General features: G+C 37.8%; 1 protein-coding gene across 2 annotated transcripts; it reads right to left on the reverse strand.

Annotated features, from left to right (window-relative positions):
• Window positions 1-1,299: 1,299 nt before the first annotated feature.
• LOC115622800 lies at window positions 1,300-14,047 on the reverse strand. 2 transcript variants are annotated; one of them, XM_030516866.1, is made up of 4 exons: window positions 13,945-14,047; window positions 2,912-3,640; window positions 1,896-2,541; window positions 1,300-1,830 (listed from the first exon to the last, which is right to left on the reverse strand). In XM_030516866.1, exons 1-4 carry the CDS (start codon window positions 13,981-13,983, stop codon window positions 1,604-1,606), a joined length of 1,641 nt encoding a protein of 546 aa, XP_030372726.1. In that variant the 5' UTR covers window positions 13,984-14,047; the 3' UTR covers window positions 1,300-1,603. The 2 variants fall into 2 exon arrangements, with proteins under 2 accessions (XP_030372726.1, XP_030372725.1); XM_030516865.1 differs by lacking the exon at window positions 13,945-14,047 and adding an exon at window positions 6,108-6,240.
• Window positions 14,048-14,329: the final 282 nt, after the last annotated feature.

Genomic DNA, 14,329 nt, shown 5'->3' on the forward strand with positions numbered 1-14,329 from the left:
ATATGAATGCAAATACCTATTCTCCTCTCCATTATACCAGTTTTACAAATGACACAAAAATAGCAATAACCAAATAAAACAAAAAATATTTTGCATTTTATATAATTGTTAATCAAATAATATACAAGACCGCAATAGGAAAATATGCCAGTCCTATCCTCCAACCTTATACCTACAGCTTTTGCCTTATTCTCGATAGCTTTTTCTCCCAAGCTTTTAAATGGTTTGCAGCTTTGATGTTTCATAAATATTATAAATAACTCCCAGTGAAACGTAGAGCTTTTTTTAACATTAACATTGCTTAACAGCGAGAGCAATGTTAGCTTTAGTTCGCCTTACATTAACAGTAGCTGTTACACGCGTTCTTTAACAGCTTTAGAGCTGCTATTGATGGAAAGTCATGTTAAAGCTGCATTAGGGGCAAGAAATAAACACACATCATTTTTGCATATATTTTTAGAAAATTGTGTACATGCTTTATTTAACTATCGTACTTTGGTTTCATGTTAGCCCCCCAAATTTTATTTAGCTGATCAAACAATCGCAACAGCTGGCAACATAAACAAAATGAAGGGCTTGAGGCGAAATTTTGTTAGTTATGTACTATGTTTGTAATTTGTTGTAACTAAGAAAATGCATAGTTCTGTTAACAATTTTTTTCTTGTGTAATTTTATTATATTTGCAGTATCTCTGTTTTGTTCTATAATTTATTCTATGTTCTGATTGTTATCTATGCGATGCTGCCTAGCACTTCATTAAAGCCAAAACTCGAGCAACGGCAACAGATTTTAAAGTGTTTATATTTTGTTTGTTTTTTTTTTTTTTTTTTTTTTTGTTTTTCTTTAAAGTGTTTTTTGAATGATATAACGCATCTGATAAATTCCATTTAATCATTGCATAACAATTAAAAATATGTAGCATAAGTAACTTTGCAACAATTTTGTCTAAACAATTCAGCTATGGCTAAATGGCTATGGGATATAATGGCCCCATGAACGGCTATATAATTTGCACTATTCGAAGATGCGATTCGTATGATAGTATGGCGTTCAATTATTTTTGATTACTCGTATCTAATAATTGTACGATTTTAGACTGACTTAACAATAATTCCTACTCCATATACATATGTATGTACTCGTATGTACATATGTATGTAAATGTGATTTCATGATTATGATTTTATCTATTTAAGTTTGTTGAGTCCAGCTACAAAATGTGGTTTTGGCGCACAGCACGCCTAAAGTTGTATAAAATTTTGTTCGACTAGAAAGTAAATATAAAAAAACCAATCAATCTTGATTTGACAGATTAGCCTATATTCGCCTATATCAGTATATATCAGTAAATATATATGTATGTATGTATATGTAACACTAGGTATGTATTCATTTAATTAGAAACTGCTGCTATAAAATCACTGCCATGCATTCAATTGCATCCAGAATGTGTCCAGTTCCGGCTCCTGGTATAAATTCTCCATAAGACTAACGTAAGTATAATTATATAAATGACTATAATTCATAAGCGCTAATATTCGTTTATGCAACAAGTCTATGTGGAGTGGCGGCAGCGCCATTTGGCGCCGGCAACGGCCGTATTTCAATCGAAAATGCAGACAAAGACGCGTAGACAGTTCATGCCCACCTTCTGCCAGCAGCCCTCCTCGGTGGAGCGACCATCCTGTGCTTGGCGCATCTTCTTCGGATAGTTCTTTGGATCGCTGCGATCGCTCAGATGCACGGGCATCTTGGCATACTCGGCCCTTGCTGTACGGAACTTTTCGAACAGTTCGATCTGCTGATCCGTGAGGTTTTTAAGCTTCTTGCCTGCACACAACAAAGCGAGATTAGTTGCAGATCTGAGAGGCGGAAAGGCACTATATATTACTCACCCTCCAGCGCATCGCTGATCAGCGAAATTTCCAAAGGTGGCAGTAGCTCGATACGCTCACAGCAGCGTCTGAACTCGGTGGCGGTCATTCTTAGATAGCGTGGAGTCAGACAAAGTGGCCCCAGAACCGTGCGTCTGTTCTCTGGCGTTGGATCGAGATTCTTGCGTCCGCACTCGGCCAGACTCCATTCAGCCAGGCAGTCGAAGAGCGTCATCTCAGAGCGCAGCTGCAGGGTATCCCGTTTAACAATTGTCTCCAGCTCCTCAAAACGCAGCTCCGAGACTTCGCGCTTCGACAGCAGCAGCTCCGCATGCATATCGATCAGTTGGAGTGTGTTGTGCAGCAGTGCCACGCCATAGTCCTCGGTGGTAAAGGGATTCGGATTAGGTATGAGATTGATCTGCGCGCCATCGCCGTCGCCGTTCTCCTGCGCCTGTGCAGCCTTCGCCGTTGCCAGTTGCTTGGCAGCCGCCTTCGCTTTCGAGGCCTGTTTGCGCGCTATCTGTTGTGCAGTCTCTTGGGTGGTGATTACCGTCTGGTGTTGGTTAGTCAGCGCAATGCCCTGATAGAACCACAACGCCTTGAATATGTCCAGCGCAGTGGCGCTCGAAATGCTGAGATCCAGTTCACGTATGCAGTAGATGATCTGTTTAAAGAATAGAGCAAGAGATTAGACTGGTCAGTAATAAAAGTTGATTCGATTTGTGTGAATATACTTGTATGTAACTGATCAAAAGTTCTAAGAGGAATTAAGATGAGATTGAAATAGATAACATGATGAAAGATAAATAGCAAATCAATATACAAATCAAACAATATAAATAGGTACAATTAAATGACTGATCACCATTTATTTTATAAGCAATAGAAATGAAGCTTTAAACTGCTTAGAAGAATCTTTAAACAAACAAAATGCGAGATGTCATGGAACAACTGATATTTCTGACATTTCATGTGTTCGAAATCTACAAAATCGCATTTCACTCTCCTCTTGCCACAAACATGCTCGCACTTACCAAATCGGGCACATTGAAGCGATCAGCTAGCTCGAGTATCTTGAGCAGATGCTTGTGATCGTCGAATCTTATGAAATGCTCCTCCATGTAGCGCACGATAGACTCGAAGTCGTGCTTGTCCACGTTGAGTATCTGGAAATGGTTGTCGCTCTTGCGTCCGCTGTTGGGACCGGCATGTATGAGCTTCGCCAGCTCCACACTGCACTCCAGCACCGACTTCCGTTTGCAGCGGATCATGTAGCGATCATCGCCATTGACCACAATAAAGTCGATGTACGGATTGAGAATGATGGGGACGCCCGTGTATATGTTTGTTTGGCCACGTTGATAAGGCGGCGGCACGACCATGTGTGCAGGCGGGGCAGTCGGGGCTGGAGCACTCTGTATGGCGTCGACGTGATGGCCGTCGGGGCTGAGACCAAAAGGCAAGACCATCTCGCTGCAGCTCGCGATAGCGTCGTCTTTGTTGTGATTGTTATCGCTCGGCGACTGAATGACTTCGACCAATTCTTGCTTGGCTTCTAATACGTCTTCCTCTTGCTCTTTGTCACTGTCGCGTGCTCGCAAAGCCCTGTGCACCAGTACGCCCACCAACGGCAACTTGGTCAGGCGGGGCTCCTTGTACAGCTCTCTGTCGCGTGAGGTGTTGCGTCTCCGTCGGTACTTATTGCCAGGCTTCGGCTCTAGAATGGCACTGTTATCATTGAAGGCAGTGAGTTTCGCGGGTAGCTGCAAAGATATGATTGTGTGGCAATAGGGTATCATAAATCAACATTCGCTTGACTCAGTCCGGCGCTTACGACTATATTTTTGAACACTAAGGGTTTCCACATCTCATTAGTCACCCACGCCCATTTCGAATTACACCACAATTTTCCCCCATAAACTGAAAGCGATAGGCCGATGCAATAAACCATTAATGGCACTTGGGCTTTCGCCGGCCGCTTATCTTTCAATTGGCGCACTTCAGTAGACAAATCAAATGGGGTGCCTAATCGGTGATTTTTTGTAAATTCTATTTGTTTCGGAACATTACTATAAATAATTAATTATGAAGTGTGCAATTAGCCTAAAGTCGGGGCGTACCAATAAAATTCAGTTAGTTAATCGTTTGATTACTGCCAACAGCATAACAATTTGTTTTCGTCAATGTACGCCCATAAATCATGTGACCTACACCCACCCACCCATCCACACCCAAACCTTCTCCACACCTCCAACTGCAAATCATAACGAACTAACGCAGACATCATGTTAGGAAGATACAGAACCTCAGCGCGTGACATGACCATAAAATATCGAAGAGACATGCCAACGATAGTGTCAGGCCCCACAGTTGACAGCCAAATTTTGGACGTCGACTTGTCTCAATCGGACGGCCCTAAGGCCGCGTTAATGCCGGACGAATGGTCGAAAATAAAACCCCGATTGGGCCGTTATAAAACATTCAAATGATTCCGGTAACCGTGCGCCTTATCGTTGCTTCTGATATACCCCCAATGCCTAGTTCTTTGAGTTCTCCTACCAGCTTTAAACTACGCAGATATATTTCCTTTGTTGGCAGGTTTCAGTTACAAAATCTCAGAAGCTTCATAGTTGCATAAGTGTGAATCAATTTTAATCTGTGGTTTGGAAAGTGCGACCAACAAAGGCCAGCTCAGATAAGCCTTGAACAAAGCACTTCAGGAAGCTACTCTTCAGTTGCGAAACATCATTTGTTCATATCTTTAATTATGTTATAAAGACCACTCGAAGAAATGGATAATGAATTGTATATCCACATTACCGTTTCATTTCAATATTCTCTTAGTTACTTTTTATCTAAGCAAACAACTTATTTGTGGATGAAAATATAATAAGAATGGAATAAAAATTAAAGCTTTCGCTGGCACGTTTCTCTTCATTAATGAAACGCAAGCACTAAAATCAATTTTAAAATTAAGGGCGGAGGAGCAAATATTTTGCACACATACAAGTATTCGTTGAATGTTAGAAGCAATAACAAAACCTTATTTTTAGAACATTTACTTATTAATTAAATTAGATCCGTCAAACTAGAAGGCCTGCACTACTAACTACATACATTCATATTTCGAAGAATGTTTAAGCTAATTAATTAATGTCCATTTCCGGTAGCATCTGCATTACTATAACTTTTGTTTTTCCTTACGACAAGCAGCTTTTTCCCTTGCAACATTTGTGAAAGTTTATAAACAAAAAGTTCGGTTTGACCGTATAATACAATTGTTATCATATTTATAAATTGTTCATTTTCTTGAGAACTGTATCCATAATTCTGATGACTGTTTATGTATTATAAACAATTTTCTTCATAACAGATTAAGGAAACTTCGTGCATTTTCCAATATGCAGCCACCTATTAGTAATGCGCATTGATATTCCCAAATAGTTTCGGAATTATCTGATACAAATATAACTTTCAACAGATTGTGAATGCTTATCGCTTATGAACGGCGTATGTCTTTTAAAAAAGAACTACCATCGTATAGTTTACCCCATAATTTATCATTTGTCACTTGAGTTGATGTTGTTAATTTTGCTTGTTGCTGTGCTTTAAGTTCTAGTCAAACAAAATTGATTACATATAAATGTATAAATATATGTCGGCATATAGCGGGGTGCAAAGAAATTTGCAAAAGCACATTAAAAATAAAATAAAAATCTATAAACAAAGTATCCGTAAGTTGTATGGCAATGTTTGAACAGATGTAAGGAAGACAAAATGCGAAAGCTGACGTGCTCGCCTCAGAGCTCGTGACTAATCAGAATATACTACGGTATTTATGTATATACATACATACATAGATGGGGTAGCAGCTCCCCAGATACAACAACTACAATGCTGCGTATATCAATATGTGCTGGCTGGCAGAAAGAAGAAAAAGACCCTACGATAGTCACACAATCGGCGCACATTATAATGCAATAAAACCAATTATCGTATGCAAATAAATTTATGGAGGGGAGAGACTTGCGTTATCCACTGACCGACTACTTTTATATCGAGCACAAGCTCCGATTAAAATTAACACCCTTTATGGGGGGGCTGCTGCTGCCGAGAGGATGTTGGGTTCGATTGGAAAGTGGGCGTTCGGGTGCGGTTGGCTTGCACTTAAAGGCACAATTTCTTGTGTTTCATTTAATTCTATTTGTATAGTCTGCCGGCATTTCTTACACTATTGTTGTTGCTGTTGTTGTTGTTGAATAGTAGATAGAGCGCCTTATCAAGCGTAGGAAGGCGCATGCATCAATCAATCAATGCGATTTATTTTGGTTTGCTATTGACTTTAGATATGTGCGGGCGTTTCATTCAATGCCCCCCGTCCAACACTTTTTTCATTTATTTTATTTTCTTATTTTATTAATTACGCTAATTGGCAAGTTTTCATTGCTCGATATTTTATGTATTTTCATTTATTAGTATGTCAATTTTTTTCGCACGACGACTTTTGCGATGCACGCGCGCCAAACTCTGAATTTCAACTGCCAGCTATGTCGTCGGCGAACCTTACAGATTAGGTTCGCCACTCTGTCTCTGTGTGTATGTGTGCGTATATATATATGTGTGTGTGTGTGTGTATGTGTGAACCACTTATACTCGTATGCTAAAGTGCGAATAAGGAAAATCGTAGGCTATCTTTAGTTTTCGGGTGCTGCTGCGTACTCAGTAAACGAGTTGCTGGCAATTCTGCATTGAGACAAAGGATCAGAGTGAATTAATTTTAATACTAATATATGTATTCATAGAAATGGGCTAGACTTATGAACCGGGATAGAAGAGAGTATTATTTTAGATATGAACCAAACCCTTGATGGTTTAAAGTTTGCATTTCTTTTTATTTATTTATAAAACAAACGTCGTTCGAATAATAAAATATTTTTCGGGCCATATGAAATGCAAAAAGTGCCCCAAAGAATTGATAATATCAAAACGACCAACATATAAGATATAGAAAATCTGAAAATCTCTTCGAAATAAACACGAAAAATAACAATTAAAATATTTTCCGTTCAATCAATCGCTTGATTTATTTATGTTTATGAAATTGCATATTTTTCATTCACTTACGAAAGAGAAATCTATATTTAATTGATATGCTTTATATTTATAAATTGATTTTATACATTTTTCTGTCGCTTTTAAGCTCAATCTTATAAGTTTTTATCTAGTTTTTATAAGTTTATTTTTTTCACACGTTGACAACAGTCTTATTTGCCAACACAAAAGGTGGTTAAGCTATTATTTTGACAAATAACATATGAAGAGAAATAGAAACTTGTACATATCTACTCCACCAAATAAGCACATAAGCAACACTTTCTAGACGGGGTTGAAAAATTTCATTCAAGCCACGCATTAGTTCTTAGAGAAGGAAAAATGGTTATGCCTATGAAAGTCATTTAAAGAAGAGTAACATTTGACTCTTTTACGAACCATTAATCATTGAACGAGTCGCATAACTTAATTTATTGTTATTTCACTGCTCCCGCTCACACAATATGCAACTCGTTTCATTCCTCAGCATTATATATTTTTAAATGTGCTCGTTTTCGATAAGCTCTTTCCTACTCTGTGCGGAATGAATGAATGAGTTTAGTAGTATTAACGAGTGCCATAGCAATCGAACTATTTGGAGACGCACACCCCACGCAGCATGTATAGCTGCGTTTTTTCTCTTCAGTAAAAAATGATGTTGTACCCGCACGTTTTGGAAAATGCAAAGCTTGCAAATAAAGTTTAATTAAACTATAATCAAATCCATGCAAGTTTCTACCACCAAGTGTGGAGTGAACGGAAAGAGGGCCCTTCAAGTGCAACAGCAGCCGTGGCGGTTGAGAAGGCAGAAGACGTCGCCGACGACTCAATTATCAATTCAATTTGTTGTATAAACAGCAACGTCAAATAAGTAAATCTATGTATGTACATATGTATGAAGTTTATATACACTTATAAGAATGCCAAAAAACACGATACAATTTTGCTGGCAAAAGGGAGCAGCAGACGCTGTTGACGTTGTTGGATTTTCTAATTAACGTAGCGGCGCTGCATATTTGTACAAAATATATAAATATTAAAGCATATACATACATATTCATAGGTATGTATGTATAGTATGTATGTGTATATCAGTGTTTGGGTGTGGGTGGCAATGGGCATGGCACTGTGCTTGTATATTTGTATCGATGTGCCTTCTGATGTTTGACAACTGTAATTGTGCCGTGGTTTTGTGCGCACACGAATTTTCATTGATAAGGAAAGTCAATAAAGCAAAGCGCAGCGCTAAGCAGTGGCCCATTGTCACACAAATATACATAAACATGCATACATACATATGTATGTACATATGGAAGTAGAGGCTTGTGAGAGCAAGAGCTGCAACAACAACCACAGTGGTTCTTATAGTTATCTGCGGCCAAGGTCGAGACAAAGGCAGCGGGCATGGGAATAAAAGCTGCAGCATATGCAAGTAATAAAAAGTCACATAACAGTACATACATACTGAAAAGCATACATGCATGCGTTCTATGTACATAAATGGATATACATACATACATAGTATGTACATATACTTGTATATAGAACCGCATGTTTACATCGTAAGTTTCTGTTGCTGCTGTTGTTGCCGCTAATGAGTCGCAACGTTGACGGAAATCAAAAGCGTCGCACAACTCTTAACACTTTTGCCATCCAATCCAACCTTGACCGTGAGCGCAAGCCTGGCTGACTAGCTGACTAGCTGGCTACGTGATGAGTTGGCTCTATTGGGCCCAACTGTCTCCACATTTACAGCTAGCCGGGCATTCAAATGAAAGCAGCTGTTTATCATTTGACGATTTTATGATCGACATCGGCATCGGCATCGTCACATTAGTAACAAATCCAATATTTGTATTCAAACACCGCATAATAGCAAAATTTAATTAGCAATGCGCGAAAAGCAACAACAGCTACAACAGCACCAACAACAAAGCCGCTCCGTTCATATTTCTCTGTCCGTTAAAGAAAAGGTGTTTAATTAGTTTAATTAAACATAATTACATACGCACAACAGCAGCAACAACAGTCAGAAGGGGAAGAAGAAGAACAACAGTAGCAGAGTTCTGTAAACAACATTTGTAGTTTTTTTTTTTTTTTTGAAGTAAAGGCGGCGGCATGTTAACAAACAAACAAAACAAAACAAATGAGCTGCAAAGTAAATAAAGCGGAGCGGAACAGTGGGACGCTTATGGCCATTATCTGAATAAAAAAGCAATTGGTAGCAAGTAATTCTAAATTAATCAATTTACCATTGCAAAGACTAAATTGCTAAAAAAAAATAATCCTTATATTTAAGAATAGAAGATCTGATATTTATTGTTCGATCAAATTTATTGATTACGACTCTTATTTTAAGTGCACATGTATCTACTATTTTCTTCAAAAACATTAAATACATTATTTTAAGTTGGAAGAGAAAATAAAATAACCCATCTAACAAATTGCTTTAAAAAAAATAGAGAGATATGATCAAGCAACATAAGTGCTTCTTCATAGTAATTCCATAATTTCGTGCATTCATTAATAAGGATGGTTATATAAAATCTGAATAGAGTTTTAATTTATTTTTGTGTAATTCAATACAGAAGATGATCCACAATATTTATAACTTAATGTTGCTTTGCTCATAATTCCATTCAATAATTGAACTCAGTTACAAAAATAGATTATTTTATCCGACATTGATTATTGGCATATACTAAAGCATTAATATGTATAAAGCCGTTATCGGTTTTGTTTTTTAATCAAAAAATTGCTTGCAATATAATTAATTATGTTCTAAATTTTCGAAAATTCTTTTTGGTTCTTTTTACTGAATAATTTGATGACTGCTAATCAGAATCACAAAATAACATCACACTCCCAGAATAAAACCAGCCACAGCAATAATCAACATTATTTAGGGAAGAGAGTCATGTATAACTAATGTAAATACAGGAGTTTATATTAGAATTGCCGAGATTTCAAACTGTTAGCTTGTCTTATCTGCACTTTATGCCCTACTAAGCCCACTGTGCCCCTCTAGGAAGTTTCAGTGCAATGCAAATACCACAACTAAAGAAGAAAAAATAGAAAATCGACCAGAAATATTTCTGGCATATTTGGCATTTAGACAGAAACAAATTAAGCATTCTTTTGGGCAACACGAAGAAAATCGGGAAAGATTGGGCAGGGACGGCAGACACAAGTTCAGCAGTTCAGTTGGACGTGCATGTGGCGATACTTATGGTAAGGGCATTAGCATATAATGGCCACTGCCCAGCACTCTATTTATAGTCGTCGAATAGTCGCACAGCTGAATTAGCCAACGAGAAGTGGAAATGAATCTAAAATGGATTTCAATTGGTCTGTTGAACTCTGTGCAACTTTTCAGTTATTCAGTATTTTAGCATTCTCGGTATTTTTGGAAACCTGCAAAATGTGAGGAGCGCAGCTAATTCGATTTGCAAAGGGCCGTGGCATCTGACTGCCCCAACCTGACTCATAGGGCTCTACGTCCGTGGGTGGTGGCTGGCTAGCTCGTTGGTTCGCACAGAGGGCAGGATTTCACAATAACCACATGACATCATTCAGTCATGCTTTAATGCCTGTCGCCAAGTCAATAAAAAGAAAAGCGAACAATAACAATTCGCTAAGAAAAGAACAATTTTAAAATGCACAAACGGATTACTCATCTCTTCGGCCAGCAATATCGCTATGGAATTTGCGCACTCTATGTCAACAAATAAAAAAAAAAATAGAAATAAAAGCTGACGAGCCGAAATTAGACAAAATATTTTAGCCATATTCACAGAACGGGCCACTTGGCCAACTGCCAAATGTAACAGCAGACACCGACACCGACAACGACTTGGACAAAATCCAGCGCCAAAAATACAGGAGTTTTTAAATGGTTCCATTTCAGTGTTTGGGGGCAGTCTCATAATCAATCAGTGAGTCAGAGTGTACAGGGGGATTTCCCATTTTGCAGACGAGTATTGTTTTCTTTTATATATTACACAGGTAATTTAAAAGTGTGTTGAGCAAAAATAATATGCATATACTGTATACGCTCGTATCTATGCTGAAGAGCAGGGAAGAAAAAATGCAATTGTTCAACAATGTACTTATTTCTTTGTTGACCTACTTATATGATGATTTCTTGTCGGTCATCAACGTTTTTTCAAAAAATGCAATATAAACTTTGTTTATCTAATCCATTATAGCATTTTTTGAAATGCGTACTGGCTTTGAATTGCAATTGGCCCAGTCGATTAAATTGGCTAAATGACAACTTGACGAAAGAATACAAATTTCAATTTGATATACAAATGGCTTAAGAAACTACCTATCAAACAATCAATCAGACCAGACAAGAAGTTCATTGAAAATAATCTCTATGGGAGGCATATAACTTTCAAGCTTATTTGCAAGAGCTGTGCCATTTCGAGTATCTTTATTTTGACAGAAGCTTTTTATTTCCGTGCATTAGTTGGCCGACATTTGTTTAATGAAAAAATAAAATTTTCACTTCGCTTCTGAATTTAATTGTTTAAAAGTGCTTTTGATTACCCGGGTGTCGTGGGCCGAGCACAAAGCTCCAACCACAAAGTTAACAAAGGCCTCAGCAACCATCCCCACGCCCCATCTCCAAAAAACGAACGACCGTCAAATACACGAAATAAGAAGCAACCCTCAAAGCACAAAACCCTACGCAACATGTTCCATGTTTCACGGGCTTGCTGTTTGAGGGTGGGTGGTGGTGGGTGGTGAGTGGTGGATAGTGTGGCTGAAGAGGTGGTGCTGATGTGGGTGGCCATGGCCAGAAATTGGAGCACGCGCGCGCTTCACAACAAAAAGGGAAATAACCTAAACGAACAAATTTTCATTTGCACAACACACAAAGCACAAAGCAAAAGGCAAGACAAATGATAGCAGAGAGAGAAAGAGAGTGGCTCGACTGAAGCTGGGGTTGGGGCTGCGACTGAGACTGAAACTGAAACTGTGACTGGGCCAATACCCAATATCAAGAGCGCGACGGCGGCCGTTGGGATTTAACTGGGCGATTGAGGCCACTTGGTTAGTTGTTGCAGCTGATGTTGATAGTCATGTACACGTACGTATGTATACAGAGAAAAAAATAATGTAAATAATGCCTAAATAAGATATAATGATTGATCAGTGTAACTAGAAATTAGGCTTACAATCTAACAACAAATTGAAGAAATCGAAGAGTTTTGTGAAACTATAAATAGCTTGAGTTATGATATCAACAAATAATTGTTAAATCTATGCTATTGGTTAAGGCTAAATGCATACTATATGTAGCTAAGTACATACTATATATTGAAACAAAAAAAGCATACACTTTTTGTGGAAGACTTAACATAGGGGACAATAGGGTGGACAATTTAAAGATAAGTAAAAAGTTTCTTTTAAGAAATATCCATAGATGCCAACTGTATTTAGAACATTTCTAATTCACTTCTTGCTAACATTATTTTATTTCTACACAAAAACTTGACTATACAAGTACATAAGTAATACGTCTACATACAATTATTTTACTTTGCTCGGCATGTTAAAAATGTCCTTAAAGACAATTTAGATATTTCATCTATCTATAGGAAATTCTGTTGCTTCTTTAATTAAACTTTCCTCGATCGATTATTTGGCAACGTCAATTGTTTGCTGCTGTGAGTAAGTCACAAAAATTTCTGCAACAAGCCTAAACAAAGTAAAATATACGTTATCTGAATATTAATAATTGATGAATACCTTTTGTGGCATTACGCCTCCCAACAAACCCTAAAATACTTTTATTAATGTAAGCTGGATTGATGAACAACACAGCTGCATTTTTTTGCCGTGCAGATGGGGTTAGACATTGGCAGCTATTGTAGCAATTGTGGCGTTTGGTACGGTCGCGGCAACTGGTGCCAAGGGCGGCAACTGCCGCTTACTGCCAATCGTTGGCCATGTGCGGATAAAATAAAAAAAATGAAGAGGTGGCAGCAGCTGTAAAAGCCAGAAAGTAGCAAACTGACAATTGACAATGCGGCGTATGCGTTATGTAGCTCCAGCTGTTGTTGCTATAGCTGCTGCTATTGTTGTTGTATTTACTCTAGCTGACACACTGAACGAGTTTCACACACACACACACACACACACACACATACACGCACACCCTCACTCACACACACACTCTTTCGCTTCCTGTAATGCCAGTAATAAGGAATGTGCTTATGCTTGTGAGTGTGTATCTTATAGATACACAATTTATGCTGCATGATGTTGGGTTTGTTGTGCCTGCTCGGCTGTTTTTATTAATTATTAGGCTTAATTTGTAAGAGAGACTGACTCCCCCCCGCCTCGGCGCCTCAAGTATTACTTACCCCACATTGATTTCTGTAGAGCAGCTACTACTTGTACTCGTATATGTTTATGTTAACAACAATTTGTGTGCATTACTTTTTTGTTTATAACTTTTGTGCTGCCTATTTCCGTTTGCAAATCGAATTATTTTTTCTTGTTTACATCTAAATACTTTTTGTTGCGTATTGACCAGCTCTATTAATGTGCACGAAGCTTCAGAATTCCTCTATTTCACTACAATTTCATTTATTTATTTATTTTTATTATCTATTGTTGCTATAACTATGTGTGTAGGTACAATGTATATATAAAAACTTATGCCTCACGGCTTTCGCGATATATTCTATATATTTTTATTTTGTTTTTTTTTTTATTCTTTTTCGTTTTTGCGCGCTGTTGGGAACACGACCAAGACAAGGCACGAAGCACGACGTCGCCGTTCGGCAAGCGAAAAGCGTATACAACAAAATATTTTGTGTGCCTTTGCGCGGATGCTAGCCACAGACACACTCACATGCACATGCACATCTATATTGGTATTTATGTGTGTGTATATTCATGTATATGTCTGAAGATTGCTCAACTCGAGTGGCAAAAATGACGAGAAAGAAAAACATACCAAATTTCCCAAGTTAGTGTTGCCATCTGTTGGTTCCATTCGATTGTATATTAATGTTATTTTTAAATAATGATAACAAATATAGTATGTTCAGCTTATTCTTGTTTCTGTTTCGTAAATGTATTTAAAAAAGTTTTACAAAACTTTATTAGTATTGAAATGACATAAATCCCTTGGCCAGCTGGCAGCAGAAGCTGTAATTAATAATCTTGATATTTCCAAGATATCGGATATTATCCTGAGGCAACAAAAAAAAGGTAAATCCTTTAAACAATTTCCACGGAATAATGGAAGATAAATGAGGAATTTCTAATTAAACCTCAATTAAGCCTAAATTTATTGAAGATAATGGATGACATGTTTATAACATTGTCAATAAAAAAAC

This window comes from Scaptodrosophila lebanonensis, unplaced genomic scaffold (assembly GCF_003285725.1).
Source record: "Scaptodrosophila lebanonensis strain 11010-0011.00,11010-0021.00 unplaced genomic scaffold, SlebRS2 tig00000043-arrow-pilon, whole genome shotgun sequence".
Lineage (NCBI taxonomy): Eukaryota > Metazoa > Arthropoda > Insecta > Diptera > Drosophilidae > Scaptodrosophila > Scaptodrosophila lebanonensis.

Excerpts from the sequence above, each read along its gene's own strand:
- LOC115622800 (XM_030516865.1), bottom strand. The coding sequence starts at position 6,176 with ATGCGCCTTCCTACGCTTGATAAGGCGCTCTATCTACTATTCAACAAC. Across the intron at positions 3,641-6,107 it reads ACAACAGCAACAACAATAGT|CTACCCGCGAAACTCACTGC; the intron begins GTAAGAAATGCC and ends ATATCTTTGCAG. Across the intron at positions 1,831-1,895 it reads GATCAGCGATGCGCTGGAGG|GCAAGAAGCTTAAAAACCTC; the intron begins GTGAGTAATATA and ends TGTTGTGTGCAG.